Source organism: Macrobrachium rosenbergii, chromosome 28 (genome assembly GCF_040412425.1).
Source record: "Macrobrachium rosenbergii isolate ZJJX-2024 chromosome 28, ASM4041242v1, whole genome shotgun sequence".
In the NCBI taxonomy this organism is placed as follows: domain Eukaryota; kingdom Metazoa; phylum Arthropoda; class Malacostraca; order Decapoda; family Palaemonidae; genus Macrobrachium; species Macrobrachium rosenbergii.
The window spans coordinates 29,767,530-29,794,738 of record NC_089768.1 but is presented as its reverse complement, the minus strand read 5'-3'; the positions used below and the strand labels follow the sequence as shown (position 1 = coordinate 29,794,738).

The window sequence follows — 27,209 nt, the reverse complement described above, 5'->3', positions numbered from 1 at the left end:
AGCAACAACATCAAGGTGGTGCCATGGTTACACTATCCTCCTCCAGAGATTTTTCATTCTTCGGAACATTGACCATGGCGGCAGACTCCTACACTGCCTATCTTGGAACTTATGCACAGTTCTTTTTAGACTTTCAAGTCTCAAGATCCAAGATAGACGCTCCTCGATGTGATAGCAATGACACCATGGTAATACCACAGTCAAAAATAGGTCCCAGTGTCCTTTCATCTGCTCTATTGTAGTGCAAGTACATGAGCAGATAGAAGAAATTTCAGTACAGTGGCCAACCAGACATCCCATGCAAAATGGATGTAATCGCAACAATTATTCGCTGAAGTCAGGAGATGAAGACAGTTGATCTTGGCACCCTGACTTCCGGAAATTCATCCAACCTCTGTGAAGAAACTTGATCATAGTCCTTCTTTCTCGACTTGCTGAAGTTGGCGCTGTTCTGTTCTGTCTTCTCACACCTTTGAATAAAGTAAGACATCTTTGGTACCCATTTGCATCTGGAAGCTTACACCTTTCGTCATTCTGTTTCAATTGCGATGAGTGACATGATCAAATTAGTGTACCCTGCAACTTCTTGGTGGACATCAGTACTTTTCGGACCAGATCCTTCAAGGCCAGGGGCATCAATCTGTCCATCACATTCAAGAAGAACCTGTCGTCGATCGAGTATTAGGATGGAATGTAATTGTGCAGATCCTTTTCCGTGGATCCTGTGGTGGATGCTCAACAAGTCACATAGTTCACCCAGCTCTTGAGGGACAGGTTGCATCTTGCCTAAGGTGTGCGGCTGCAAGGAGAGGGTGTGTGTGCAGGACTGGCCTCCTCCCTTTCTCTGTCTTCCTCCCTCTTCCAGTGGGCAGAGGAACAGTGAATGAGCTGTCATGTGATCTAGATGACTGAGTATCCTATCTATAATCTAGCTCTATTTGGATTAGTAGGTGCAAATCCTTCCTTCTCTCTAGCAAGGGGAGAGAGGGACTGACTGAGCAAACAGGTTGGTTATTCTTAGCTTTATAATTTCTGACATTGAGGTTCATCCAAACCTTTTCGAATCAAGGATATTACATTCCTTTAATTCGAAACGCCCAGAAGTCTGATGATTGAACATCTCTCTTATTCAGCAGATCAGAGATTTACTCAGAATCCTACCTCCAAAAGTAAGTCTCCCATATGTAAAGACCGAAGGTTTGTATTTGTGTAGGAATAAATGACAAATTTTTGAGGTAATTTGTATTTTTCCTCCCATAACAAACCTGAGGTCCTTTACATAAAGGGCCCACCTCTTACCACCCCTCATTCTCTTACCTGGGCCAAAAGGTAAAGTGTGCAGAATTGAATGCACTCCGACTTGGTGGGCCCTGCCCCTACCATCGGTAACTATTACCATAACCACCTTGCAGAAGTTTAACAGCTGGATTTCCAGCTCACTGAAAGTTACAGTAATCCCCATATATAAAGGCCTCAGGTTTGTTTATTAGGAAAATACAAATTAATTTAAAAATTTGTCATTTCAATGCATTATTCAAGTGGAAAACTAAAAAAAATTAAAATAATTTTAACAATATTTACCTTTATAAAAAATATTCCCTAAATTAGCAATCCATCCACCAGTACTTACATTAATGCAAACAAAACTGCACATTGTATTCTGCAGACACCACGGGCTCGAAATCAGTTGAAACGTCTTGCGAAAGCTGTGTGGAACTTTGAAGATGCCGAATATCTTGAAAGAAGTTGGCTACTCTTAGCTGATATATATGTACAAACTGGCAAATATGACATGGCCACAGATCTGCTGAAGGTGAGGATTTCTCATCTGTTTTATCTTTATATAGTAATTTTCATTGCATTCTTCCTTTGAAGTTAAAAGATTAAAATAAAACTAACAAAAGTTTGTGAAGCCACATAATCAATATCAATTTTCAGCGTGTTCTACAGCATAATCGATCTTGCATGAAAGCATATGAGTACATGGGTTTTATCATGGAAAAAGAGCAGAGCTATAGAGATGCAGCATACAATTATGAACAAGCTTGGAAATTCAGTGGCAATACTAATCCAATGATAGGTAAGGAATTAAGTTTATTTTTAGTTGTAAAAGTTGAATAAATTGAGATGATGAGCCAGTTTACCTTATAATTTTTTACTATAGTATTTGATGGCCAATTTACTTTGTAATTTTTTACTATAGTATTGTTTTTCATGGGTTGAAGATATCCTTAAAGCTATATAAGTATAACTGATTTTAGCTGTTTAGCAAGGGACTTGAAAGAAATATTTTGTGTGTTAAGTATGCAGAAATCCCTTCAGTGATGATATCTACATTTTTATCTGTATCTGTATGTGTTTTATTTGCAGATCAAAGTATGGACAGTTTAAAAGAACAATTTCCATTTTCAGTACAAAATCTTTCAAGTGTTTTTCTGTAAGCTGGTTGGTATTGTTGAGACAATGTGCTCTAGGATTTTTTTTTTTATGATGGTTGCAAATAGATTCATTAGAGTTGCCTCCTACATTCTCTCTTTATGATGGAATGCCAGATATTGGCAGAATGAATCTGCTGTTTCAAATCTTGGATTCTTCCTCAGCAGGTAGAAAAAAAAATCATAGGGATTACGGATCTCTGAATGCCAGATGATTTTTGCTTATCAGTTGGTCTTTACAATTAACCCGGATCTGGAGAGTTGCCATATAATTTTGCTTCAAGCGGGAAGAGAGCTGTTTGAGCTACTTCCTGAAGTGGCTGCCAGATGATCACTTTTGTTCTTATCAGTTGGTCTTTTTAGTTCTTATCTTTTATAATGTCCTTATACTGTAATGATCAGATTTCCCCTCAATGAATGAGGATTTCTAAGATTTTATTTCTTAGGATATTTTGAAAAAACATATAAAATAAATTGGCAAAATTTACGAGTGTCTTGTAAGAGGCCCCACACAGGGTTGTAAAGAGTCACTTTCAACTTCCCGTGGAAAGTGAGGAAAAATTTGAATTTTTTTTCTTACACCTTGTGCATTTGCATATCTTCCTCTTTCCATTGATGAATTTTTTTCTGAAATTGGCCAACCTTAAAGTTTGCCCGGTCTGGGGGGTGTGAATGATATATAATTAGCCCGTCCCTTAAGGGGTTAAACTTATTCTTTAACATCATGAGTTTGAACCTCCTGTGGTGTCACCGTCTCCTGCTGAGGCCCTGTGATTGCAGTTCTCATCACAATTTTTTTGGTGAAACCATCTGTAAATACAACTGTTTGACCTGGCTACCAGGGAAACTATTGTTGCTAGAATGACTGGCCTTTCAATTACATACCCTGCCTAAAAGATTACTATCACCAAATTTGTGCTGTTCTATGCCCCTCACTGAATGACAGAATTTTTTTATCCTGGCCAGAAGTGATTTCTGAAGTTCCATGAAGAGATCACAGCAGGGCCTAAAACTAGTGCTGTTGGTGACTGCTCTACAAAGAGGAGGATATCCAACTCAATTTCCTGCAGAGAAGGCACAACAAGCCATGGCAGAGTTGTCAGAACCTTGTTTCACCTTAAACAATGCTGTCCCCTTGTGTGGTGATTGGTAAAACTGAAAAAGGAGGAGGAACAAGCCCTGGCACCACTCCTCAAACTTCCCTACCTACCAAGCTCACGAGAGGTGGAAGAGTTCAAAGAACTCTCCCTGGAGAAGGATTGCTTTGATCATGCACACTTCAGAGAGCACTAATGCTTGAACAAGGAAGCAATGCAGGTACACTCCAAAAACCTCCCAAAGAAGGCTGGGAAGGAGAACCTTATGGCAAACCTCTCTCTGTGTGACCTTGAGGAGTTGCCTTGAGAAGAGTCACAGTTCACCATTTTATCTTGATCGTCCAATCATGGATGGATCGAAGAGCAAAATTCCCCTTTGCCAGTGGCAAAACCTGATTTACAGACTGGGTACATGACTAATGAAAGGACCATGCAAACCCTTCAAACCCTTCACTGAGTGGGTCATGCAAACCCTCTCTGTGTGACCCCAAAGAGCTGTAGTGAGAGGAGGGATGATACATGCACCAGGCAAACAAGCCAAACAGCCTCGACTGTGAGCCCACTGAGAGATGAGACAGCAGACCTAGAGTCTAAACAGGTTGGAACTGTGGTGCTGACACTACCCAGGGAAAGCCGATCACCATTGATTAGTGACGATGAGCCCAATGCCCTCCCCCAGTGGAGAGACTTCCCTATTCCCATGTGCATGGGAAAAGTGAGGGGTTGAGGTAAAGGTAGACAACAATAGAAGGCAAAGACAAAGAAGGGGAGTTTATGACAACCTACGCTGAGGTCGTTGAACCCATTCGTGGGTATAACGACGTGGCAACCACTTCAGATTTCTCTTCCAGTATTGAAGCCCTGCTTGGGCCTAAGAAAGAAGCAAAGACATCTTTGGGGTTGCCATGCTCGAATCATGCTGACTTCATTCTCAATCATATGAATTCTCGTCTCTGGACGGGACAGTGCATTTCGTTTCAGTAGGTCTTTCAAGTTGCTCTCTCCACCACTTCCTTGGCATAGATGTTTTTACATAACCCCCAACGTTGCGTTGCAGCCAAGACAAGTAGATCCAGACCTGGTTCGTCTAGGCCCAGGCCAATCTTTGGACCAAATCAAGGTGGAGGGCCCATCCTTCACCCATCAGGAAGTGCCTACTATGGAGATAACTGCTTTGTCAGCACTCCAAGCAGTTTCATGGCTTGACTTATGGTCAACAGCAGTGGCCAAGATCTCTTCCACTTGTATAGGCGACACTGTAGAGAGTCTTTCATTAGGTTCTTGCAGACTGGCAGAAAGACAATTTCATATTTGGCTCACTTAACTAATATGTGGGTCAACTGGTTCTGAAAAGAGATGCCACTCTTTCCAAGTCTCGAGATTCATCAGTACAGATTCTGTCTTACCTTTGAGGAATGGAGATATCTTAAGCTCCTCATCTCTCATCTGGAAAGCACCAAAACCTCAAGGGCATTGATCCTGAGCTTGTGTGAGTGCCTTCAGAAAAACATTTTTGTGCTACCAGGAATCTGTTGAAGCTCACAAAAAAAAAAAAAAAAAAAAAAAAAAAAAAAAAAAAAAGAAAAGAAAAGTCAAGAGCAGGGATGGATGAGATTGAGAGGGCTGGAAAGAGTCCCCATAGGACAGAAAGAAAACTTAGGAACAGGGCAAGGCAGCAAAAGCCAGCATGTCAAAGGGATGAAACCCACTAAAGTGTTTAGAAGGGTTGATGCAAAAAATGGGAAGGCATCCAACAGAGGCCCAAAAAGAGACACAAGGACCCATTAAGAAGTGACTCGGAGGCTAAGGAAGTCCTTGGAATTGCAGGAGCCAAAAGGTTAAAAATCCAGAATAGTTGCCTTGTCTTTAAGAACCCATTTGTTCTGGAGACAAGCATGAAAAGAGGGTAGGGCAATGATGTAATAAAAGGCAATGGCAAAAGCAAACCAGTGTTTTCCTGAGAGGAAAAGAAGTTTGCTACTGTGAATCCAAGGGTCAGGGCAGACAAAACCTCTTACATCCAAACTGTTAGTCCTATCAATTAAGAATATAAGGGACCAAAGAAAAAGGGCCTGCCATCCATGCAAAAGCCACTATCACAGCCTCAAGAGAACCTTCCCTGTATCTGCATCTGATAATCACCACTTGATGACAGAGGGTTGCAAAACCAGTGATGAGGCTGTTCCAAAAGTCTTCCAAGTGAGAAGGCATCACAACTAGGAGCATCCAGAAAAGGAGAGTTGGAAACCATTGTCATTACTGCCAATAAAATAATGGGGAGATGAGTCATCTAAGCCACGGGGACACCCAGAATTTCCAAGCCTAATGCACTGTCAAGATACCTAGACTGTCCCAAGACTGGAGTGTGGTATCAACAGCCCAAGCTGCTAAGCTCAGCTGCAGGGAACAGAACAAAGGAAGCTTGACAGTCATACAACACTGTGATTAAGGGCCAGCCAGGGGATCCCACTTTTGCTGAGAGTCTTTGAAGATATCCAAATGAACCACTCCAAAGGAAGGAACAAATGACAGGATGATGATTGTGATAAAACCTCTCTGACAAGCACTTCCCTCACCTGAAGGCAACCCAAATAAAAGTTGTCTCTCCCCTCTGATCTGGAAAGGATGAAATTAAGTCTTCTGTGGAGGAAAAATTTATTATTTATTTAATAAAATGGCATGAATGTAGTCAGTAATTTTAAGGTGATATGTCGAGTAAATTCCTATTCATATAAATGTATGCAGTAGGAATACAAAGGAAATATGTTAGCTAAGTGTTACATGGTGCCACTGAAACAGATATATTCATGTAATTTGTTAGTATTCATTACCATTAAAAATACACAATCATGTTAGATGAGTTCACTTTGCTTGTTATTTTTTCCTGTTTAGTTATCTAAACATTTTATTCACTTAACATTACTTTACTTTGCAGGTTATAAATTAGCTTTCAACTACATGAAGGCGAGGCGATTTGTTGATGCTATAGATGTATGTCACATAGTGTTGTCCAAGCATCCTGAATATCCTCGCATACGCAAGGATATCTTGGACAAGTCACGAGCAAGTATACGCATTTGAAAGCTCACAGACTTTTAATGTTTACAGCAACTATACTTTTTTTTTTTTTTTACTTAATTAATGTTAAGCATATTTCAAAAACTAGTCATTCTCACCTACAACAGAATATATGCAGTAAAATGTATCATTTTCCATTATGACTGGCGTAATTAAATACTTTTTAAAGAGATGATAATTAAAGCTGGAATCAATTGGGTAATTTCATTACTAAAAGTATTAACAAATTAAGAAGTGAGTTCACAAATAATGGCATAAATCATATCAATAGTTCATTTTAATATAAAAGTTTGAGCACAATATTGAAAAATATCAAACTCCACAGCTAACAATTTTACTGCGTGATGTATACGTCAATCATATGAAAGCTTTGTTTTTTGATATTCAAGTTGAAATAATATATTGATCACTTAAGCTTAAAAACTAACTTCAAATTCAGAAGGTAGAAGTAAATTATATTTACATGATAAACTGACAAATTATTAACTTCAAATAATCTCTGAATGTTTATACCATGAGTTGATTGTTTACATACTACTATTTACCTAAAGGCAGGGAGAGAGTTGTACACATGAAATTTATGGAAAAAAATCAATATATTCATTCATATCAATAACTTGCTAAATACAAGAATTGCTGCAACACACTAAGATTCAAGTTAGATTAAAATATCAATATATTTAAACTAAGATGTTAGTTGGAAATGTTAGCTTTATCAATGTATGCTTTATTTTCAACAGATTATCTGAAAGTGTGTTAATTTCTTTCACTTAAATCATGTGACAGCAGCAACACTTATAAATAAAGATAATTTTTTTGAGACCTCATGAAAATATAAAATAAGTAAGATTTGCATCTATATTTGTAATAAAAAATCCATACAAATTAGCTAACAATAAATATGTCACCTCTCTCCTTTGATTCATTACATCATGAATCAGTTTTTGAAATATTCCAAAAGCTTATTTTATAAAAATATGCAAACACCTCAAGACACCCTATAAACTCTGGAATATTACTACTACTGTACAGCAACTCCTTTAACATTTCAACATTTTTAATGTCTTTTTACGATATGTCTACATTTTAGCTGAAGCTAAAGTAAAGAAAACCCAAAAAATGTTAAGCTACCTGATTTAAATGACAGAAACAGCAATTGCACCATATGATAAAAAAAAGAGGCAAAGAAGTTTAACATACATCACACTGTATTTCCCAAAGGTTATACCCAGAATCCCAGCCTCTCCTTGTCACCCTGCAATCACAGATGCTCTAAGGCCAGTTCCTCCTCCTCATAAAGAACATTGTGATGAAGAGGGTGAAGATCATGATGATCCATCTCCACTTATAGAATGAATGAATTATAATAATGCAATATAGTTTTTAACATTTGTCTACTGTGTGTGTGTCTCCATTTATAAATGTAAAATAACTGGACAGCAAGAGCTGCACCAGCATGCTTGTGTTGCATCATCGTCGTTGTTCAACATAGCTAAGTCCTTGTGTGAAAGACAGGTGGAAGTGTATAAATATTAGTGGAATTTTTAAGAATACTACAATTACTCTGTCACACATTATGAAAACACCTACAATACACTGCAAACTGTAGTTTCACAATACTGTACAGATACAGTTTGTGCATATAATGTAAATATGACATTTCAAAAATGTTTAATCTTTTACATAATGCAGTGACATTAGTCAAATTCTGTTTCTTCCTCTTATAAATAAAAAAAAGCCCTCAAGTTGAAACAACATAAAAGGAGGTGTATCTATACTTGACAATAATATATATTGTTAACTTCAATTACTCCAAGAAAAACACCTGTTTTGATAATCTGTCATTTCACTGCTATTCGAATACCAAACACCTACTTTCTTTCACTTATGGACTAAAACTGTAGTAGAATGTTAAGCACAACTTTACCACTCCTATTCTCTAAATGTTTCTAATGGTAAAGCAGAGAAAGGGATTACTTTACCACTCCTATTCTCTAAAAAACCTATGTACAGCATCACTGTGGTCATACTATTTTTAAACTAACCTATTAAAAGTAAAAGTTTTTGGCTCCAGGTATTTCCTGTCAATTAAAAAGCTGTGACTTCCACATAACATTATTTAAACAAAATAAGTAAGATCTGAATTCCAAGGCACTTAACAAAGCCCAGAGAAATATGAGTTGTGATACTCTTATCCAATGTCTGGACTTTAGTGTAACATATGAAGTACAACTATACTTTATGCTGAACTTCAAAATGAGAGAAAATATGAACAAACCAAAAAAATACATTACTTCTCATCTCTCTTCACTTACAGAGTACTTAATTGGCTTCTCTCCCATTATGAAAGATTTTTTCTCTTCATATTCTTTCACTACTTCATTTAAATCTTTATCAGCATCAATAACCAGTACAGGAGCAGGAGGGGATCGTGGCTTGTGTTGAAGAAGCCATCTTTCATAATATTCATGCACCTGAAAGAGATAAAGACATTTTCAAGTAGGATTCAATCTTTAGTTCTAAATAAAAATTGAAATGTCCCCAAACACAGTGTTCTGTCTTTCAAATGAAGAAAAGAGGTCATTCACTCTTGTGGCCTGTTGATTCATCAGTAGGTACACTGATCCTCCATATATGTATAGACGATAGATGGGTTTGTGTGAAAAAATGAGTTTTTATAAAATGTTTCATAAAATGCACAAGGGCTGTCACACAATGGCTGGAGATCTTGCTTGGTGATAGAACTTCATGATCACACATCCTAATCTCCCGTTTAAGATGAACTAAAGTTTCTGCTGTTTCAATTCCCAGGCCCAGTGTCACCTTCATTGAAGGGACCAAATAGGACTTATAGCTGAAAAAACCAGCACAAAACCCAGATGTTACCATTCCACTGTTATTGTTGCCAATCCTAGTCAGTCATCCAAGTATTCTTGAAGACATATACTGGATAAATGCGTGTAAACAGTCACTGAATAGACTTGCAGAGATACAACCAAGGCAAAACAAAACAAGGGTATTTTTCTGATGATAGACGGATCAGGGCATTGAAATAACCTTCCAGTAATACCAGAAATCCCCATTCTGACTGACTTCACAGACTCATCTTCAAAATGACAGGGGCCTACAGGCTGAGGTCAGTGACTGGGAGCTTTTGGGACCAGGAAAATATGACTGAAGAAGAACCATGGTGATATATCCAGTACTTTCTGAGTCACCTGCTTCTGGATTATTAAGGTCAACTTGCTTTTCAAACCCTTAAACTGCTCAGTGTTACCTGGTACATTTCATTCTACCAGCTGAAATGTAAGGAAGGGTGCATTTGTCTTAAAGGGGAGCCTGTAACTGTTTCTAGCATGCTTTCACTAACAACAGCTCCTGCCAGGACTTCCAATATTTCTGGAAACAAGCCTCCACAGGGTGAGTTATCACATAAGGGGCGCAAAGACATCTTTTCTTCCTCCCTTCTTGCAGGAGACTTCAGTGGTGACATTCCTTTCCTTCTTTCCATGGTCAAAAGTGTGACAAGGGTAGTCTGGTAAGACTGTCTTGGAGGAATGGCAGGCATCTCCCTGGGAAGTTGTGGGTGAGACTTCTCCTGCCTTGGATTAATGACTGCTAGGCACCCTAAGTATCTGATAGCTCGGGAACTACTGTATTAATGAATGCAGGTACCTGAAAATTGTTTGCAATTGCAAAACAAGCTGGAGAAATTCTGGTAGAACTGATGTTGACAGCAAAATAGATGCATAATGGGTCCACAGGATGCATACATTGTTATTCTTGTATGGAAGACAAAACAATGGTGTGTTGCTGGGAACATTCAAGATCACAAAAGTGGGTAAATTATGAATACTGAGGTTGTGCTGAAACATTTAAAAGTTATTTGAGTTTACTAGATTTGAAAGTTTTCAAGGTAATAATTTTATTTTGAACATGACCCAAAGTGTCATCACCATTCATAGATCTAAAAATCTGCACACTGCAAATAATGTTGGTGAGTTCTCCCTTTGGTGGCACTCTAATTCAATATGTAGAGATTCTGCTAAAAATTAAGATACTCGTATATAGCTATGTCATCAAAAGTGAACAAAGCTTATGAATAATCATGGTCATTCATATGGTTTAATTCCTTATGAAAATTCTGGCCTGCTCCATAAGCATCTCCCTGGAAATGCTTACACCTTAGCTACATTGGAACTGAAACCACTTTATAAGCAAACTGTTGAATTCTGATCTGGCACCTTCCAGTGTTTTCTAGCACTTCAAACTTTTCTGGCTTGTTTTCTGCAAAAACCCCAAAATCTGTTGCTTTTAATTTTTATAACTGCATAAATGTGAACTCACCATTTGCAGTCCGGTAAAGTTTACTTTCTTAAAATCATCCAGCTGATTGTGTTTTACTGACATCATCATGGCCATTAATTGCTATATGAAAAACAGTTCGGAGATTCATTTTTTAACATAAATTGTCAAAGCTGGGTTTAAAAATGCAGCTTACTTTATTTATATATTCAGTAAATTAAATGAAGGAAAGGTGTGATTTCGACAGTACTGAATGCTGCTTTTGCCTCTTCCAAAACGTTTTGTGGCCTGCACATTATTCGTTTCTTCAGCCACAGTTACAACCATAAATTTAGTGGCATATTTTCATAACACTCCTCTCCATTGTGTGAAGGATGAATAAAGATTCATTTAATTTTTATTTATGGAAGTCACCATTGAAAATTAGCAAGTTTTTAACAATTCAACAACTGTAATGCAACCCTTAAAAAAAGTACGTTAGTTACATTAGCTGACATCAGCAAATGAACTTGCTGACCTGAAATGTCATTCACTCATCCTGGCCCTCTTTTGTAGTTTAAACCACAGATATCTTCTACAATGGCAAAAGTCTATGGCTGCTTACCTAGTTGGAAACACTCAATTCCTGAATAATCAATTCTGATCTGAAAACTAAAGCAGCAGCAGCCTTGTCTATATACTGCCAAAGGGAAACTGAAATATCAAAATATCAAGATAGAAAGTTTGAACCAAAAGGCTAATGCAAGCATCAGAAATCAACCATCATCCATATTAAATGTATTCCTGACCACGAACAAGATTGGGAGAAGATATAACCTGTCAGCGATCAAATTTCGTGTACATTCCATCACTGGTACTGTGCAAGTTGCTACACGATCATCCTAGTTTACATTCACACGAGAACAAAAAACAGGAGTACTCTCACTCCCGGATCCCTCAATTATCAAAAATTCATCATTCACCCGAAATTACCTTTCCATGATTGGCTAAGTCACCTCACCAATGTTACTTATCACTTAACAGATTCTGATGTCCATGCCTGACCAGTTAATGGGAATCTATTTGATGCCCAGTCCCATCAGTATGGAGAAATTATGTCCTCAAACTTCCCTGCCTGTAATTTTCTGCATATCTCAAGTTGACAAGCTCACACATGAAATATAAGAAAAGGAAGTATAAATGGGAAAAGCTAAACATATACTTACTTGTTTTAGATATTCCAGAGGGACTCCAGCTTCTTCAGATCTGCCTCTTCTCAGCATCCTATCATGAACTACCTCTGGAGTAGACCGCAGATATACTGTTCAAGAAAAGGATGTAGAAGTTTTTAAAATTAAGATTACCACACTGGAAGACAATAAGTCAGAATACTTCTAGGAAAGGATGTGTCTCAAATTGAAAAGCAAATCAAGATAAGTACTGTACTATGCATTATGAGTACAGTAATAAGGGAACCTGGTGAATACCTTTGAACAAAGGGAGTACAGATGATTACAGAAAAAATCAAAGCTTGAAATCAATTTCTTTTTTATGTGAATCTGAGATGTAGCAGAGGAGTTTACTGCTAATTTTCCACTGCCACAATTTATGGAATAGTAAATGAAAGTTTACTGTCCATCTTCCAAACATAGTTTGCTGGAGTGAAACTTTAAAAACCAATAAATGACTTACCAATAAGATCAATGCCAATATCCAACTGTGACTCTAAAAGATCAAAATATTCACACAAGACGCTGTATTCTACACCTTGGAGATGACCACAATCATAACCACTTTCTACAAAACAATACCTGAAAATAAAATGAAACTTAAAACACAAAATTTATAAAATTTGTACATTCTACAAATACAACAAACCTCCTAGTTCCCATGCCTACAATTCAAACTGATTGCAGACGCTGAAAAGGTGTTTCTGGTAGCTGCTTTACTCTTATTAATCTACGCCAATACTATTAGACCATAGTGTAGTACTACAAAATCGAACAACCAAACAATGCTGTCACCCACCCTGACACAATGAACCACTAACCATCTGTAAGGACTGGTGGGTACTCTAGGTACAAAGAAACCCCAGGATCCCCAAAACTCAACACCCTATGGCAAGGCAAAGCGACAGAGAGAGAAAGAATCTCTCCCATGCTTTTTCCCCCAATACCATGCCAGCCACTGTTAATGGTCTGAGGGTATTGGGTTTTCAAACACTGTTTCAACTTCTTTCAAATAATGAGACGCAAAGATCGATTTGCACTTCCAGAAAGTTGACTGAAGAAGAAAGGACAATAGGGATAAATTGTGCTTGAAGGCAAGAGAGGTAGCAACTAACTCTGACTTCATGCACTTCAACTTTCATCATAGGTAAAGTATCTTCCTGAATCCGAGAATGCGCCTCGGAGATCAGATCTCCTATAAAGAACAACGGAGTGTTCTTCGAAAGGGGAAGTGAAGGATTCTTGACAGAACACCAGAGGTTGCTAGCAGGTTCTCTGATCTTCTCGGTCCTTCACAGATAATATCTTAAGGCTCTGACTGGGCAAAGAACCCTTTCCCCTTCCTCCAAGCCCAGGATTCCCATTAAACTTCTAATATGGGAGAACGAGGCCAAGGCTTATATGGATCCTCATTCTTGGCTAATAAGCCTAGGGTGAAAGAGCCCACCCTCTTGTCAATAGCTTGCAGTTCACTTACATGTTTGGCCATTGCCAAAGCTACGAGAAAGAGAGTCTTCTGCATGAGGTTCTTGAGGGAAGTGGAACCAAGAGGCTCGAAAGGAGGACCCGTGAGCCACTTAAGAGCTGAAGAGAAGAAGACGATAACCAACTATCAAAAGATCTAAATTAACTGATGAAAACCAAAACAGCAGCCTCAGCTACAAGAAAGCGAAATACTTCACCAACTTTCAACAAACATGAAATAACCAGTGAAACAGGCAGGACTGCGGAGACCGACATGTTGTTGGTGTCGGTAGCGCAGCATAAAATAGAATGAAGCCGTTGGCTACGAGTCGCTATCATGCTCCCATTGCAGTGAGTGGGGCCTGTCACGCCCCTTCTACAACTGACGCTTTGCTGCAGATTTTGAATTTAGGAATGCCGGTGCAAGCATAATCGTTAGCTGTCATTACTTGGTAAGTTACTTATATAAAATATTAGTTTACAATGTGTTCAAAAAAATTACAAAGCCAATCACTTTTATATAGTACTTATCCCACATACTTAAGACTGATAGCAGTACTAAAACCAACTAGCCAAGATTAATCATTGTTGACTGTGCAGCATCACAGCTGGATGTGAATATGTTTAGGCATCTCAAGGCCTAGGGTTTAGAAAAAGAAAGGTAGTGATGGTGGCAGTACCCAAATAAGTTTCTGCCAATTAACAAATATTTATCCAGGTCTAGATGAATGAGTTAGAAACTATAGCTATGTAATTACTTGCTAATTACTTGGTAAGTTACTCATATGAAAAGAGAAATTAAATGCAAGCAAAGAGATAGAATCTTGTTTTACTGACAAAAATCAATGTGAGCAAAATTTTTTGGGACTAGAGAAAGTGTCAGAGAAAAAACCACACACACACACACAGAGTGGAACAAAAGTGAATTTAGTTACAAAAGTCGTGTCAAAAATGTGGAAATGCAAAATGGAACAGAATTCTACTCTGTTCCATTTTGCAAGTTAAGAAATGAACTTTAAATTAACAATAGCCAATAGATAGAAAAAATACAATGCATGTAATTTAATTAACATCTCTGAAAGAATCCCATTCAAAGTATATTGAGTGTAAGTAATGAAAATGTGAATTCTTCAAGGTTAATAAAAAATTTACTGTGAAACAGCAAAAGCTACTAAGTGTTTACTCCCTCCTGAGCAGAAGTGGAAAACTCTGCGGGTGAGAAACATATTTTTACCAATTTTAAAAACTATGGACAAGTTCCTATAAGAGCTCAACAGATTAGCTCAGCTGTCTGGTTAAACTACTTGATAATCTTTCCATCTAGGTGTTAAACTTCAGGGTAGTAATGTGGTCCTCAAATTTACCATTTACTTCAAAGCAAATGATTTGCCCTAGAAATGAGCCTAGAAATCAAAATCCCTGGCAAGGTTAAACTAATTTAGTAAAGATACCCATAGTTCATTAACATAAATGACTGTTTTTCTGCTTTGAAATTCTGGGCAGCAGTAAAACCTAAAATACAAGCCAAAAATGTACCTGGGCACCACAAGCTTATTGAAAATCTATCAAAAATCTTACTTATATTCATAAGGGCAAGTTAGTACAAACAGAATTGTCTAATGCAATTATCGAAACAAACACAAATTATATAAAATATTAATAAGACACTATTCAACTAAGGTAGACTCAATTATTTTACAATCCAGTTAAATAATTTTAGTTTTCATTCATCTCATTACAATGCCATTCAAAATGAAATGGGCCTTTCTATGGGTGTACTTTCCGGATAACACAATAAAAAATAAGTTAATCCTCATACACTGACCATTATGAATTAAAATCAAACCATTACAAATTACCTGTTGTTTTGGAGAGATCTCTCAATTAACTTGACAGGACAGTTAGTATCTTGAAGATGAATATCTAAGCGAGTAAGTTGAACATAAGACTGAAAGAGGAAACTCCATCGCTGTGGATCTTCATATAATTTTCCTAATAGATTGTGACCTTTGAGATTAGTCCATAAACCCAACGGTTCCTGAAATAGATTTTGAAAATATAACATAACTTTAGTTTATGGAGATGTTGAAATTCTGCATTAGAAATATTTTTTTTATTATAATAAAATATGAAATGGAATCCCTCAAAGTGCTAATTATATTCCTAACAATGACAACTTGTATTAGCAATTTTATGAACCAAAAATTTTAACACTTACTGTAGGGGCAGGAGACTAAGGAAATCTTGTCTTTAGATTTACAAACAAACTGTGAATTAAGATCTGTTGATGACTTACTGTAATCAACTTACAAGGTTATCCTCATTGCTTGATGTTCCTAATATGGTACTAATAAGGACCTTAATAAGTTGTATTATTTTTATAAATCGACTTTAAATCCATAATACTTTAATTTTAATCTAAAATTTATAACAAAAGAAGGGATCTTTATTTTGACACGCTATGACTTCCAGCATTTTCACCTAATATACCAAATAGTAATGGCTTTGGTGTAATCTGTTCACATTTTGCATATTTGCTAATCTTTTTATGGAAGAACATTATTTTATATTTGACCAAGCTTTGGACCAAAATACTTCATAATGATTACATCCTTTGGATAATGATAAAGTCACTTACAAAACACATACAGGCAGTCCCTGGTTATCAGCAATCCGGTTTTACGACGCTTGTCAAGCGACAACGATAACTGGATTTTTGGCGCCGATCCCCGGTTATAGACACCGAAAATCCCTGGTAACTGGCACCGATAACCGGGGATTGGCGCTACTATCGTCGATTTTCGGTTATCATCATGCTGTTGGAAACGGAACCCCTGCCAATAACTGGGGACTGCCTATACACAATTCTGAATGGGAATTAAAATTCCTCCTTAGTTATCATCAGTACATTTTACATACATCTTTGTATATATTTTATTTATTAACTTAAAGCTCTGTTCTTGACTTTTGGATGCTTAATGTGTATGAAAGATTTAGAAAACCAGAGAGTTTTTAACATGTCAAAATCAGCTGTGTACATACAAGTGGTTCTTTGAAACAAAATTACAACGTATAAGAAGTGGTACAAAGGTTAGTCTTCTGAGATAGTTCCATTCCATGGAAAGAATGGAAAATGATATGATGGTGAAAACTATGTGCAATTCTTAAGCACTTAGAAGAGTTAAGACACAAGATGGGGTGAGTAGATAGCAGTTGGTATACTGAGGGCAAATATCTAAAACCAAGTAAGCCAAATGTTCAACTGAAACAAAAATGAATTCCATCACTATGATCTTAATTTTCCTAAAGGACTGTGATCTATGAGATTAGTCTGTAAGCCTAGTGGTCCCTGAAACATATCTGAAAACTTCAAAAGGCTTCAGCAACTAAGAAGTGAGACAGTATATGCAAGATAGATGTGAACAGCACATTGTGCAAAGGGGGTTTAGGTTTAACACAGTGCTAATGAACCTTCTGAACTTTTCTACACAGTGAGTTCATCCATAATTAAATTACAATTCTGTCAGAGTTGTCATCTTGTATCTTCTTGTGGAAGACCTTGTCATCTTGTATCTTCTTGTGGAAGACCTTGTTGGGGGGAAAGAGCTTAGTCTTCAAAAAATAGTACTTTCTTTTTCAATGTTTACCTCTTAACCTCTTCTTTACCAACAATTTGTTTTGGGGTACAGGGAGTACCACCATTCAAGACTATTGCATAGTACCGGATACATGAAGTGGTACGCGTGTACTACCAACCTTCCTTTTTTCAGCTCTAGACCTCTTATGATTTTGTAAAATCAATTTGAAGGGTTTGGAGCAAAACAAACAGTATTATCGGCACTGCCAGGCATATGATGAAGCAAAACAAACGTTATTGCTGGCTATAGATTTAGACATTTGGATATATACTGTGTATACATACATGCACACATAAACATATACATAGTCTCTCTCTCTCTCTCTCTCTCAAAGAGATGATAAAAAAATTTAGTATAATATTTGGAAACAAGTGTAAAATCTCTCTGAAATAGATGAAAAAGTGTTACATGGCAACACTCACTGTATTCATGAGTGGCAAGTGGAAGGGAACGTCAAAAACGTAAAATCACATGTATACACATACTCACATTTATTTGTTTTTACGTTTTTGACGTTCCCTTCCACTCGCCACGCATGAATACAGTGAGTGTTGCCATGTAACACTTTTTCATCTGTTTCAGAGATTACACTTGTTTCCAAATAGTATACTAAATTTTTTATCATCTGTTTGAGAGAGAGAGACTATATGTACAGTATGCATTTGTGTGCATGCATGTATACACAGTATTTATCCAAATGTCTAAATCTACAGCCAGCAATAATGTTTGCTTTGCTTCATCATATGCCTGGCAGCGCCAATACTACTGTTTGTTTTGCTCAAAACCCTTCAAACTGATTTTATGAAATCATAAGAGGTCTACAGCTGATAAAAGGAAGTTGATAGTACACACATACCACCTTCACGTATCTGGTACCATGCAATAGTATATAATATATAATTTATATACACAAAGAAATTCGGTTTGGTAGCAAACGCAATGTTTACGTTTGTTAAGTTTCTCGGTAAAGAAGAGGTTAAGCCACAACACATCATTGCTCTGGCTTTTACTGTTACAATACTTGCACTGTACTGACTGTAAGATAAAAGACAAAACTGTTGTGACTGTATGGCAGTGTCAGTGAGGTTGTCAGAAGGCCATAAATCAATATCTTGTCATAAATCCTGGTCCTCTATATTTAGCACATATGTCTATAAAGCCCTTCTATGTTCCTGAATGGCTGATATTTGTCAGTTGTATAACAATTTGTTCATAATAAAATAATGCTCTGTTCTCCACCTGCTTTGCTAATGTCCTCTTGCACTTACAATTCTGTTTTATATAATCCTTTGTCCTCCTATCTTTTACAATATACTTCATAACCTTATATAATTCAGACCATTGTTCACCTAAAGTAATCTTTTTTATATAATTCACAGGTTTGATGCCTAGGTTATTCTGTTCCTTAGTAGTTCCTTTCTATGCTTTTGTATGAATAAAATTAAGTATTACATAAGACCTCTTGTCCTCAACAAATTTACATCTTTCAGTTAGAAAACCATTACTGTTAAACAAAATATTAAGGACACCTGATATTACACTTAAGACAAAAAATTATTAAAAGAATATCCTGGTTAAAAGGAAAAGTGTTAACAAAATATTAAAGACCCTGTAGGGAAACATGCTCAGGTAGGTGTTAACATTAGCCCCTCTTTCTAAGGTGATGGAATTGTAAGGAAACACAGCCAATCATAATGTCTGTTGAACTACTATTTCTCCAAAAATTACTAACAATGCATTTTCATCACCTATTGCATAATTATACAAACAAAAGAGCAAAAATTAATTCTTGGTAATGTACTATAGTGATTTGTTGCAATTTTTTTTCTTACATTCAGAGAATCATATGTAGAATTTTATTAACTGGAAGAAAACCAGAGTTGCAAAATCATGTTGAAATAGGATTAATACATTCATCATCCTTAACCATTACCACCTCTACATAGTACTTTATAATCACAAAAATTAAAGATACAGAGCCATACTTGGTAAGTCGCTACACCTGGAAGTGCAGAAAAATGATGAAGGAAGGTTGATTTACCACTACCAATGTTACCCTCAATGGAAACTGTAAATGGTCTTGATTTTCTTTTGCCTTCAGAGGATGCCTGTAAAAAAAGAAATTTAGGGCATTACTATCAAGCAACTTGATTCTGGTTAAACACATATAAAGTCTGACCTCTTAAAACCGGCAACCTTGGGACCAGGCCGTAGCCGCACCACAGAAAATCCCAGATGATAGAAATCACCCCTACAAAAACTCCTTTTGTAAACAATCTTGCCAGCTCATTCCACATATATAGTGCTGTTATAAAAAGTAAAACAAAGCTCATGAATAATCACTGACATTCATTAGGTTTAGTTCCTTAGCAAAATTCTGGCCTGCTCCTTACGCATCTCTTCGGGAATGCTTACACTGCTTTCATCAGAGCTTAAACCTCTTTTATAGTGCAGTCAAATTCTGATCTCGCACCATTGTTTTTTGGCATTTCAAACTTTTCTGGCTTCCGTTTTCAGCAAAAACCTAAAAATCTGCTGCTTTTGTTTCTTTAAACCTGCACGTGTGTGTGAAAGTATGTGTGAGAGAGAGAGAGAGAGAGAAACTACTGGCCTGGTTAGGCTGTGACACCAACAGATATCCATCTGCAAAAGTCAAATAATAGTTGTATTAAGAATAATGATAATTTTAGTAAAACTGTTGTTTTACATACTGTATGCAATTATGTTTCATACATTATTATCATATAATTTATCAACATAGTAAACATGCAAAATTTGCATTCTGCTAATATTGATATTCTTAAAATCATCAGCCGATTACATTTTACCAACATTATCACAGCCATTATTTGCTAAATGAAATGCATTTTGGAGATTTGTTTTATACATAAAATGACAAATTTTTTATTAATTTGTATTTTTCCTAACATACAAACCTGAGGTCTTTACATATGGATAACTTTTGGCAAAGTTGGAAAGTCTGTCTGTTCAGCTTTTACAAAGCAGTTATAGTAACAGTTACCCATGGCAGGGGCGGAAGTACCACCCACCCAAATGGTATGCATTCAATCTCTTCAGTTTATCTTTTGGCCCAGGTCAAGGAATGGGGGTGGTAAGAGGTGGGCCTTTTATAGTACAGACCTCAGGTTTGTATGTTAGCAAAAATACAAATTAATTAAGAATCTGTCATTTGTTCCTACACAAATACAAACCCTCAGTCCTTACATATGGAGACTTGCTATTAGAGGGAAGATTCCATGTAATTCTCCAAACTGACTGGTGGTTCAGCTCACCTGATATTCTCTTCCTGGTCATGTAAGAGCAAAGGAAGGATACCATGCCTCTGATCTCTCGAACACGTTGAGCAGCCATCACCAGATCCGAGGAAAAAGTGTCCAAGGATCTGTGGGCTAGGTCCTTCTTGGTGGAAGGAAATGAAAGCAGTCTGACGAAGTCAAGAACCAGCATTCAAAATCCTATGAACAGACAAGTTCTTCTTAAATCCCAGAGAGGAACTTATCCCTCTGATGTCATGTAGGCTAGGCTACTAATCCCACTAAGTTCTTGAGGAACAAGAAATATTTCCTCATCTGTCCTTAGCAAAGAAAATCAAGAGGTGTCTTGAATCCTTTCTTGTGCTGAGAAGAGCTTCACCAGCAGTAGGAGCAATCAGAGGTGGGGATTTAAACTTCAGAATTATATATGAATATTACTGAACTCACGAATGAGATCAATAACAACTCCATAAGAGGATACAAAAAGTTATCCTCAAAATCCTCCATTTCCTATGGTGAGAGAAAGAGACCATGAGAGAGAGAGAGAGAGAGAGAGAGAGAGAGAGAGAGAGAGAGAGAGAGAGAGAGAGAGAGAGAGAGAGAGTATCTTGTTTGGAAACATAAGACCTCTTTTGACACGAAGGACTCCCAACATCCCCCACTCTCAATCAGTCACATCCTTGGAATAGTGATGAATTCTTACATGTCACAATGCTGGTAAGCCTGATTTAATGTATGAAGATTCGCATTTAACCTAATGAACGTTGGCCTCTAGGCCTATTCAGTAGCTAAAAGCTAACTCATGTAATTTGCATTATCAGCAGCATCTACTGAAACACAGACAGGCTTAGAAAGCCTAGCATAATGTAATCTAATGAAAATACATCTTGCACTATACACGATGTATACAGTACAGTATTATGAAATCATGTTTTTGGACAAAATTTTAACGATCGCATGAAACACAAGTATACTATACACAAATTATGTTCTTTTGTATGCTGTATATTTTTGAGTTTCACAGAATGTTTCGCTAGAAATATACTGCGCCTTTGTATTTACGGAGCAAGCTTCAGTTCTGAAATCCGACAAAATCCAAAAACTGAAATGTGGCGCCACCCTCATAGATGGTCAAGAACTATTGGCAGTTGATTTACAAATGTCCTGGAGCATGGGAGATCCCGGACCATAGAATGCTGGATTTCTGAGGTTGGACTGTACTTTACTATACTTTACGCTAAAGTTTTCTTAATTGGTGGGAGGGATACAAAACATATTTTTAAATAAATTCCATGACTATTAATATCTGAACCCTCATTTTTTCTGTAATATACTCCATTTTTATGGCATAGGTGAGCTGACATGGTTACCATATACTGCAAATTAGTAGCCACCCTTGCAGTTAGTTCTTCTGTAAGAGCTAACATCCAACATGAGGAAAATCAATCTACATTTTATTAAAAATTGCAGAACACTAAAAACAGAAAATTTAATATTTTTTCTACTGCCAAAAATCTTATTATCCATCCTAAGGTGCAACAAGGGCATCCATCTTCCATGTTACTTGGTCTGGGAGTTATGAGTAGTAAACCAGAGGTTTGTTTCATTATAGGCATGAACACACTTATAAGTATGATTTCAAAATTCTCCATTTCCCTGCTTAAGCTGAGATGAAAGGACATCTTTCAAAATTGTAGTCCAATGCCGAGTCCTGTACAGACCCTTCACGATATCTCCCTTTCTGGTGGGTAAAAGATCCTTAAACTACCCACACAAAGTTTAAAACCTGGTACCTCCTACTTCCTTAAATGTTGCTGGCTGTAGCAAAGATTTCTGCCAATATACTAGTAACAATCATTTGCTCATGTGGTCTGAAGGTCTTAATCTATTCTTGACTGCCATAAACTGCAGCATGTTGGTGGATGCCCATTCCATTAGATAAAAGTTTTATGAGGCCCCTGTATCAAACCTAAATGGGATTTAATGCTGCTCTTACAAAAACTACTAGGGTTTGTTGGAAGTCACTAAAGACATCAAGGAAATCTGTGCTGATGTGTTCCCCCAGTAAAGAGAACGAGAGCTCACTTGGTGTATGGGGAAGGTGGCAAGGGTCTCACTAATCTAGCTTCTGTTCATTGACTGACTGTCCTCTCTGGAACTCAAGGTTTTGGTGATACAGCTAGATGCCTTTCTCTGTGTTATGCCAACCATCCCTGGCTCAAGGGAACGACACTATCTGTATCCAAGCCCTAATGGTCCCAGCTTTTATATGGATTCTCTACAATCTAGATCATCACATGAATAGCAGAGAGCTTTGAATACCCAGAGGCTATACACAGTTCTTCAAATAATTATAGTTGAATGTGGATGGTTTTATGGAAGCTTCTATTGATAATGAAAAGTGATTTGCAGCAACAGGCCACCCAATCATTTGGATATCTGTACACAAAAACAACCTGAAATAAGTTTCGACTAAAATGTGTGCAACTTTAAATGTTACACAAGCAGGCCTACTTGGCAAGCAGTGGAAAGGTTACAGCAGAAACCCTAGAACTATTAAGACACTCCTCCATATGCAATTATTCAGTTTATCCTCAAAGCTGCATGAACAAACATCTGAGGGTAAATCCCTTAAATCTATGGACATGATGAACCTAGTTAGTGACAGCATCATCTCAATTATGAAGGTGACATGCCTGACAAACACACTTGAAGGGCACTGGTAGGTCCTGGTCTCAAGCTTCCTTGGTTATCTTGGGGACTACTGATCCTAATATTTAACAGTGTAGTTACATGTCCTGGACTTTGACTATCTCGATTTTTGAGGTATTTACGCTAGACATATCCAGCACCATGAATCCTGTGTCCTTGGCTGGTAGCTCAGATCTATTAAAAATTTAAGTATTTATAGGGACAAGAATCAGTGGAAAAAGGAATCCTGTATCACTCCCATAGGAAAGCATCTTGACAGTGTCATCCTCCTCTTCACACTACCTTATTTCCATCTTTCCAGGGATGATCAGCTTGCACCTCAACATTTCTGTGCATCTTTTATTTTGTAATGAAGTCCATGACAGGAAATTTAGAAAAAATCAAGCGGGACATCTACCTTTCTGTAAATAGGAATAGGACTGGACACTGGAAAGCACAGAAATGATGGGGAATAAGAAGACCAAATGTAGTTGCACCTATCTAAAAACTGACACTACACAGATGGTGTGCTTCAATGAAGTTATACTCCTAGTTGATACAACCCTTACCACACTGGTCATACTTCAAGTTGATAAAACCCTTACCAGGCTGAAGGGGGAAATCTGGGCACATTATACAGTGCAATTTTTTTTTATATACCCTGTGTACTATACTGAAACATTAGGCAATAGTTTAAATTTTATAGGAATACTGGGACTGTACACTTTAAATCTTTCTCATTATGCTTTTGTACATAGCTGAGCAAAATACTACATAACAATACAAGCAAAACTAAAATTTACAGTACAAACAACTACATTATAAGCAAATCATAAAAAACACAAAAGAATGTAATTAATAGAACTTACTTTGGAAGCCATTAGGTTAAAACTTCTTTGAAGAAGCAATGATGCAGGCAACAAAGACATGCCAGAGGGTCCTTCCACACCATTTTTCAAGGGTGAAGAAGACGGGGATCTTCCCAACAGATTCTTCACAGCTGGGTCAAGGAGATTACATCCTTTCTGGAGGTCAATGACAGGTTCTTCCAAAGGAGGATTCTTTACTGGAGACTCGGTTAAGATTTTCGAACACATCCTAAAAGACAAGAAACTTTCTGTGATGCCTTTTTACAGAAACATGGGAATAGAACCAACTGCTGCAGCTTTAAGTAAACCAAAGCTTATGAATAAGGACTCATCACTGCAATTCCTATCACACATGAGTTTGATATTTTTCTTCAAAATGCCACATAAACTTGCTTCCACTTCAAACCCTATAATACTTCTGCTACATTTATATGGCATTACATGTCATAATATAATTTTACTTTAAACTCTAATGCTGACAACTTTTCAAAGCAAATGTATACTGGTTAAATAAACTCTGGCATATGGAAATTAACTAGCAGCAAGAGAGCTGGCTACACTCTGACTGCATGTCTTACTCTTGCATCACACTAACTTATAAAGAGGATCATAAACAGTAACTTCTTCAGCACACAGACACAGCCTCAATAACATACATGAACAACAATATACTGTACCACAAAGCTTCAAATCTAGTTGGCTAAGTACAATGTAAATAAAATAAGGAAGATAATGAACAAGGCTGCTAAAACTAAAGGAATACTCAAGCTGAAGAAGAAGGAAAAAAACTCTTTCCGTCAACCTACTTTCAGTCAGTTTCGATGACCAAACCTCAAGGACATAATAACAGCACTAATACACAAGGAATCAAATCTGGTTGCTAAGTAAAAGAGAAATAGTTTGAGACAGAAAATCAGCAAGGATGCTTAAGAAAGACTATTCAAGCTGAAGAAAAACACAAAAAACCCTTTCCATTCAAGCTGGCATTGATTAGTTCCATGATAAATATGTCAACTGTCTACTGCATTTACTTCCCTTGCCTTCTCCCTTATATTCAAGAGATTAGCATCGATAATAATAGAAATACACAATATAAACACTTGTAAAACAAATGAATCATGTGTCTGGCTAAGAACTGAAATATAATATAAATTAAGGGGAGGTGTGTGAGGGGGCAGGGAGAATTATGGATATTTCCAATGAGAAAATATATATGTAAAATATTGGGCAGTCAATAGGCTACTTGATTATTACACTGAAGGGTGCTCATACTGAGCTGTCTTTACAATCTTAAATAAATGTTTGAACTGACGTGTTACTCAAGTTGTCAAGGCTGTGAAGAGGATGAAACCCTGCAAAACTTCTTGGCTAACGTTAACAATGAATACGGGGATGTGGCAAATATCCACTGCTGGGTAGGATCAAGCATCCTTGATTAGGATAGGTTATGCTGTGGCATTATAACTCCTTGAAAATTTTACAAATATTTTACCACTCTCATCAGCTGAATTTGTTCACAGTCTTAGCCTATTACAACTAATGAGTAAAATTACAAGTGTTCCATGCTGAAGTCATGGTTTAAACACTTACAAACGTTCTTTGAAAGGATTTGGGGAACATCCAAGTAACGAGTTCCCAATACCACATCCCACAGAATAATTTTCCCCAACAAAGTATGGGGGAGACACAAAAATAAATGGTTTGCAAAAACAACAATGGTCAAAAATGGATAAAACTGAAGACTACCACTGGAGCCTGGTCTCCACCAGTCAGTGACAACCGTAATGTTTGCTGCCCTTTGCTTTGTTTTTGTTTATATTTATGCCTTTTGTTTGATGGTCTGGCATTGATCTTTCGAAGTTGCTAAAATGGTGCTTGTGAGCATGAACTCTTCGCAAGCCTGACTGCCAAATTTAAAATACCATTCCACCTTTTTTTTTTAATATATGTATATATATAATGTATATGGTATTGGTATAGTATCATTAGTATATGTAGATTTGGCATGTTTCACTCACAATAGCTATGGTAGTTATGTAATATATGCCTGACTGGTGAATGTCAGTTATTTGAATAAACATCCAAGCAGTAAAAATTCATTTTTGAATCTTCAATGCTAGTAATTTAAAATTTTTGTTACCTTTAAAAAAATGAAGACTAAGTCTTTCACTTACTAATTGGACTGCTTCTTAATTCGCAATCTATAACATTACTGTGGTGCCCTCACAGTTATCCAGAAAACAGGTGGGTGCCCATCAGCTTAAAAAGGTGGGGAACCCCTGCTACAGAACAACTCTGCATGGCTTATTACCTTGGAAATTAAGTTTTCCTATTCTTTTAGTGTTGCTAATGAAGGAGGTGTCTGTTTACTGGGAGCGGGGGTTTTTGGATGGAGTAAAACATGGGGAGAACAGACGTTATTTGTTGGTGGCCGGCATGGAACTGTTCTGAGCATATGCAAGGGATATGAGAGCCATATGTTCAAGAAGAGGCTGGCTAAGAAAACCTATTGTAAAAGAAACTATACTAACCTAACTTAACCTAGTAGGCTAGATCCCCCGGGGACCCCACGGTCAAGGAGACTCCACTTTTTACCAAAAGTTCCCCTACAGCAATGCACATGCGCGACAGCATTCCAGGATGGCCGGCATACAACAACACATCAGTTATGAGGTTAATTACAGTTGACCGCTAAAAATAACAGTAAATTCTTGATAGGCAACCAAAATACTAAAGAAAACCTCACTTTCCAAGGTAATAAGCCCTGCGGAGTTATATTGCAGTTCTACTCAAAGTTCATAGCCTACCATACGAATAACCCTTTACACCCTCAAAGCTGCCAAAAACCTGGGGTCAGCCTATGGCCTAACCTAGGCCTAAGAGTTTTGATAAGAAACCAAACCTGAAGTAACAGTAAGGTGGGCTTATGCAGCTAATCGAGGCCTAGATACCATTGCAAGTTACTTTGTGCCGGGAGAACTATTCCGATAGTTGTGTAATTGACGTCGTTAGCCAAGGGCTAGTTAGGCTACTGACCTGGTTTATAGCATTTCCCTAGTTTATCTGGTTTATAGAATTCATAGTCAACACACCACTAACTGCAATCTATGAATTATTACTGGTGGGTAGACTTGGTTATATATGTAACA

At 37.2% G+C, this 27,209-nt stretch overlaps 2 protein-coding genes across 5 annotated transcripts in view; one reads left to right on the top strand and one right to left on the bottom strand.

The window, feature by feature from the left end:
- The window catches only part of LOC136854172 (tetratricopeptide repeat protein 21B-like), a 41,139-nt gene extending 33,616 nt beyond the window's left edge, over positions 1-7,523 (top strand). Inside the window, exons 25-27 of the mRNA XM_067130465.1 lie at positions 1,667-1,813; positions 1,939-2,080; positions 6,468-7,523. Coding sequence (XP_066986566.1) covers positions 1,667-1,813; positions 1,939-2,080; positions 6,468-6,613 — 435 coding nt within the window. The 3' untranslated portion in view covers positions 6,614-7,523. The remainder of the gene's footprint in view (positions 1-1,666; positions 1,814-1,938; positions 2,081-6,467) is intronic.
- The window catches only part of LOC136854173 (deoxynucleoside kinase-like), a 312,604-nt gene continuing 292,195 nt past the window's right edge, over positions 6,801-27,209 (bottom strand). For all 4 annotated transcript variants that reach the window (XM_067130466.1, XM_067130469.1, XM_067130470.1 and 1 more), the window contains 6 exons: positions 24,061-24,289; positions 19,211-19,333; positions 15,447-15,625; positions 12,587-12,705; positions 12,121-12,215; positions 6,801-9,084 (listed from right to left, as the gene is read on the bottom strand). In XM_067130466.1, the coding sequence (XP_066986567.1) occupies positions 8,908-9,084; positions 12,121-12,215; positions 12,587-12,705; positions 15,447-15,625; positions 19,211-19,333; positions 24,061-24,289 (922 nt within the window). In that variant the 3' untranslated portion in view covers positions 6,801-8,907. The remainder of the gene's footprint in view (positions 9,085-12,120; positions 12,216-12,586; positions 12,706-15,446; positions 15,626-19,210; positions 19,334-24,060; positions 24,290-27,209) is intronic.